At 46.0% G+C, this 5,000-nt stretch overlaps 1 protein-coding gene across 1 annotated transcript in view; it reads right to left on the bottom strand.

Moving 5' to 3' along the window:
- hydin (HYDIN axonemal central pair apparatus protein) overlaps positions 1-5,000 on the bottom strand; it is a 172,124-nt gene that overhangs the window by 47,488 nt on the left and 119,636 nt on the right. Inside the window, exons 35-38 of the mRNA XM_063197456.1 lie at positions 4,085-4,214; positions 3,559-3,711; positions 3,004-3,171; positions 785-958 (exon numbers count right to left, since the gene is read on the bottom strand). Coding sequence (XP_063053526.1) covers positions 785-958; positions 3,004-3,171; positions 3,559-3,711; positions 4,085-4,214 — 625 coding nt within the window. The remainder of the gene's footprint in view (positions 1-784; positions 959-3,003; positions 3,172-3,558; positions 3,712-4,084; positions 4,215-5,000) is intronic.

Raw genomic sequence — 5,000 nt, forward strand, 5'->3', positions numbered from 1 at the left:
TACCTAGAAGGAACATTGCATAATATACTTTATGCCCAGGGTCACCCATCTACCAGTCATCCCCATATTCAGGGCCCCCATCACAGCCCCAGCCCCAGCCCCATACAGCCCTAGTAGTCACCCCCTTGTACAGTCCCCATCTCTGCTCCAACCCATCTGCTAGTTAGCCAAATGTACAGGTTCCCCAGGCCAGCCTAGCCCATCTCCTAGTTAGCACCATGTAGTAGAGTGCATGTCCTGGGTCACCAGCCCAGTGTCTCCTCCTCACCCATCTCCTCTGCCTCCTTCTGGAGGTGTTCCTGTGCACCCTCACCCATCTTCCAGTCAGCACAATGTAAATGATCCCTATTCCAGCCCCATACAGTCTTTTAGTTAGCTGGGCTAATTCGCCCCCATGTACATGTACAGCAGTGGTTCTCAAACAGAGGGTCTGAATGCTTCTGAGCCCCACCCTCCAAGCAACAGCACTACTCACGCAGTGATTTTGCGATCGAATCAAAGGAAAGGTGACTGGTGAAGATTAAACAAAGAAGGACTGCAGTCGAATGCAGATGTGTGTTCATTTACTATGCCATTCAAATTCATGACAAATAATAATATAATGTTGGTGAGGGCTTTAAACGTATTGATGAGACAGGAAATCATTTCCTTTGGGAAAAAAAAAACTAAATCAGATGTTACACAACCCCCCTGAGATGACTCCGCGCCCCCCCAGGGGGGCTTACGCCCCACCTTGAGAAACACTGATGTACAGGGTCCCCAGGCCGGCCCAGTCCCTCCTCACCCATCTCCTCTGCCTTCCTCTGGAGGTGTTCCTGTGCGGCGCCGGCACACATGTCTCTGGCCTGCTGGCCGGCGGGGGAGCTTCCACACGTCATGGCCTCCAGCACCACCGCGTCCACCTTCAGGCACGCCGCCCCATAGTGCCGCGCCAGTGCCACCGCCATGCCCGTCTTACCTGGCCCACGGCACAACACAACACAGCATGGGGATAATTTTTTTACATATTTGTTGAAATTCAGCACACAATCAAATTGAAAATAAAATTGCAACGTGGGTTTTTTTTTTTGTAGGGACAATTCCGAGTCAAGACCGAGTCCACTGATTTTCATATACAGATAAGATTGTTCTGTACATTTCCTGTGTACTTTTTATCTGCAAATGATGATGCTCTGATTATGTCCTCGATTGTGAGTGGCTTTGGATAAAAGTGTCTGCCAAATGTAATGTAATGTACAGTAATGTAAAGATAACAGACTACATGTAAGGGTTACCAGTAAGTGGTGCACCACAGATAAGAGACAACAGATATAGACTATCGATCTTAGATAAGAGACTACAGAAATAGATTACTAATCATGGATAAGAGACTGTGCAGTATGTAAAGGTTACCTGTGAGCAGAGCTACATGTACGTAACTACAGTAACTTACATGTAAAGGCTACTACCATTACGAAAATGGACCATGGTTTATTATGGTATTACTATGATTATCATGGTTCTGCCATGGTATGTCATGGTTAGTCTAAATACTCTGAACCTACCATAATTGTACTATGGCTTACTATGGTATTACTGTGATTTTTATGTAGTAACATGGTTCTACCATGGTATTTCATGATTACTCTACCCTTTCCGCGCGAATAGACCAGGCGCGATGCGATTCAAGCGACAGAGTGCAGCAGCAAGCGATACGAGCGATTGAGGAGACTAAAGTATGTCCATACAGGCAGAAGGCAAAGCATTCAAGCATTCCCATTGGCTGTGGTCACTGACCTCTATACAGTCATTGGCTGTCGCGGTTTGTCGCCGAACCGCGTCATAGAAAGTTGAAAAAATGTCAACTTTAAACTGTCACGCTCGTCGCGCAAATCGCTCTAGTCTCCAGAATCGCTTTTGTCGCACGACTCAATACAAAGTCAATTACTTCCGTCGCTCGCCTCGCTCAGATTGCCGCTGGTGTATTTCTGCGGTTATCGACCATGTCGAAAATCGCAGTAACCATGGTTTTACTACCACATTTCATGGTGATTCCAAGTACCATCAACCAACCATAGTTCTAGTACAGTAACTGCCATAGTAGTAGCCCTTACAAAGATTAACCATGGTTGTACTATGAAAACTAATCGTGGTTTTACCATAGATTTAACAGGGATTATAGTTAACCATGGTTTTTAGTGTAACCATGACAACCATGGTTTGTGACTATGGTTTAACTTATGGTATATCCATAGTATACTCTTTACCATAAACCATGGTTACCCCCAAACCACGTTTTGTTTTAACCATGGTTTAACCAAGGTTTTAAAAAGCATGGCGGGGGGAACCAAGTTAACCAAGAAAACACGAAAACCCTGAATAACTATGTGTGAGCAGTCGTGGTGTAACGGCTAGGGAGTTGGACTCTAGATCACAGGATTGCAGGTTCCAATCCTGCCCTCACCATTGCGTAGGCCTCCATCCATGGCTGAAATGCCCTTGAGCAAGGCACCTAACATTGATCCAGGTACTGTAACCAATAGCCTGTAAGTCGCTTCGGATAAAAAAAGCGTCAGCTCACTGTAATGTAATGAATAACTATTAACCCTGGTTAGTTGTCATGGTAAAACCATGGTTAATTTTTACATAGTTAAATGATGGTAAATCTATAGTTAAACCATGGTTACATCCATAGTTAAACCATGGGCAAATCATAGTCAAACCATGGTTGAATCATAGTTAAACCATGCGTTTACCGTGCTAAAAAAAACGTGATTAAAAAACATGGTTCAGTTCTCATTGTAAAACCATGGTCCATTTTCATAGTAAAACCATGGTCCATTTTTGTAAGGGTAGCGGGTGGCACTCCATAGATAAGAGTCACCTAAGAATGTAAAGGTGACCAGAGAGCGGCACTACATGTAACAACAGCATGTAAAAGTGACCAGTGAGCAGAATTACATGCAACAGCAGAATGTAAAGGTTACCAGTGAGCGGCGCTACATGTCACTATGTAAAGGTTACCAGTGAGCGGCGCTCCATGGACGATGATGGCGATGCCCCTGCGACTCATGGAGGCCTGTCCCTCTGGCGTGGTGTCGATGCCCATGTAGCGGGCGATGGCCTTGGTCACAGGGTTCTCCTCCAGGTCCCCAACTCCGTTCCTAGACAGGCCGCCATCTCTCATAACATCTGAACAGGCGCACACACAGCATTCATCTTGTTGCTTTCAAGCCGACATGTCTGAAGATCCTTTGCATTATGTATTAGCCACCCCACATACGCACAGTATGCATACTATATGATTTGAATTTTGGCAAAATCTTTAGTTCTCAAAATGATGTCATAACTTTGTGGGATTTTTAACACAGAGTTCTATGGGATATGTAGAATGTTCAAGTAACATTCTAGAAGAACTGGGGAAAAATCCTTACTCCTAAAAGGGTTTAAATGATAAAAGCAGGGGCAGACTGCTGCAGTGAGTTGGGGATTATACTGTACATAACCAGTAGTGTGGTTCAAAACCACCTAGGGCTAATTTTACACCATCACCATTGTCTTTCCTCTACTGTCCTCTACCTGTGATGTCTTGAGAGGCGTCAGGCACGGCGTCTGCCTTCCCATCCTCCAGGGGTCGAGCTGTGTCTGGGGAGGCACAGTCGTCGCAGGGGCCCAGGGACACGTGCCTCTCCCCCTGTTCACTCCCCTCACTGGGAGAGCCAGTCTTCAGGTCTGCAGGACAGAGGGCAGTAAAAGACCCAAACAGTGGGCACTGAGGAAGCACCATACTGTAGGTATGAACATTAGATGCCATGTTCAGCCTTATGGCATTGCCCAACCTTGGCCACCGCCACCTTGCTCCGGCATCCTATGATTTTCCATATACGTTGTTTTCCGAACACCTACAAGACACTGTGTGAAGTGACTTACCACTGATTGATGGCAGCACCATACTGGCAGAACACAGTGGAACTATGAGTGTGTGCTGTGTGTGTGTGTGTGTGTGTGTGTGTGTGTGTGTGTGTGTGTGTGTGTGTGTGTGTGTGTGTGTGTGTGTGTGTGTGTGTGTGTGTGTGTGTGTGTGTGTGTGTGTGTGCATCAGTACCTGCGTGTGAGGTGTTTGAGCATAGCTCCTTGTAGTGATCCAGCAGCTCGTGGGGGAGGGCTTCCCCAGGGGCGCGGGGGGGCAGCAGCAGCACGTTCTGGCTATTGTAGCCCTTTAACACACGCAGCACCTGAGGAGGACTCACAGTCAGCATGGGCATGCTACTCTACATTAAACTCTGAAGACGTCACCCCTGTTATAAGTTTTCTTGTTGCCAGAATGGCAATGACAAAGTCATTATGTATTACTTAAGACTGGGTAATGTCATAGCAGTACTACTATAGAACTATCAGTTAAGACTTTTCACTGAACCGCAAGGCATTCCACTGTTGGAATACATTATGAGGCTACACATAAATTGTGTCACATTCTGGACTTTAACACACAAAGCACCTGGGTAAACAAGACTCATTTTCCTTAAGGGTGATGGAGGAGGTCATCAATATAATAGAATCGAATAATAGAAACACTGTGCGGTGGGACACAGGTTGGGATACAGCTTGGGTCATTTCCCAACCCTAATCTGTTTCTTTCTCTCCCAACCATTTGTTTCATTTTATTTTTATTTTTGTTAGGGGCTTTAATTCCTTTATTTGACAGGACAGTCGAAGATGGTGACAGGAATGTGAATGGGACAGAGAGGCAGGGGAGGATCAGGAAATGACCCCGGCCAAACTCGAACCGGGGTCCCCGTGAGTGGGCATGCAAGCCCAAATGTGGGGGGCTTAGCGATTTAGACACCCCCCCCCCCCCCCCAATTTGTCTTCTTTCAATCTGATAAAGGCGCAAAAGGCGCCATTTCTTTTTAACGAAAGAAATGTATCATTCTCAAAAGTACAAGATATAGGAATAAGGCCTGGGCCTTGGCTCAAACATCTATGGTACCGCACTGTTACGATGGTGACCGAGGTTAGAT

This window comes from Engraulis encrasicolus, chromosome 4 (assembly GCF_034702125.1).
Source record: "Engraulis encrasicolus isolate BLACKSEA-1 chromosome 4, IST_EnEncr_1.0, whole genome shotgun sequence".
In the NCBI taxonomy this organism is placed as follows: Eukaryota; Metazoa; Chordata; class Actinopteri; order Clupeiformes; family Engraulidae; genus Engraulis; species Engraulis encrasicolus.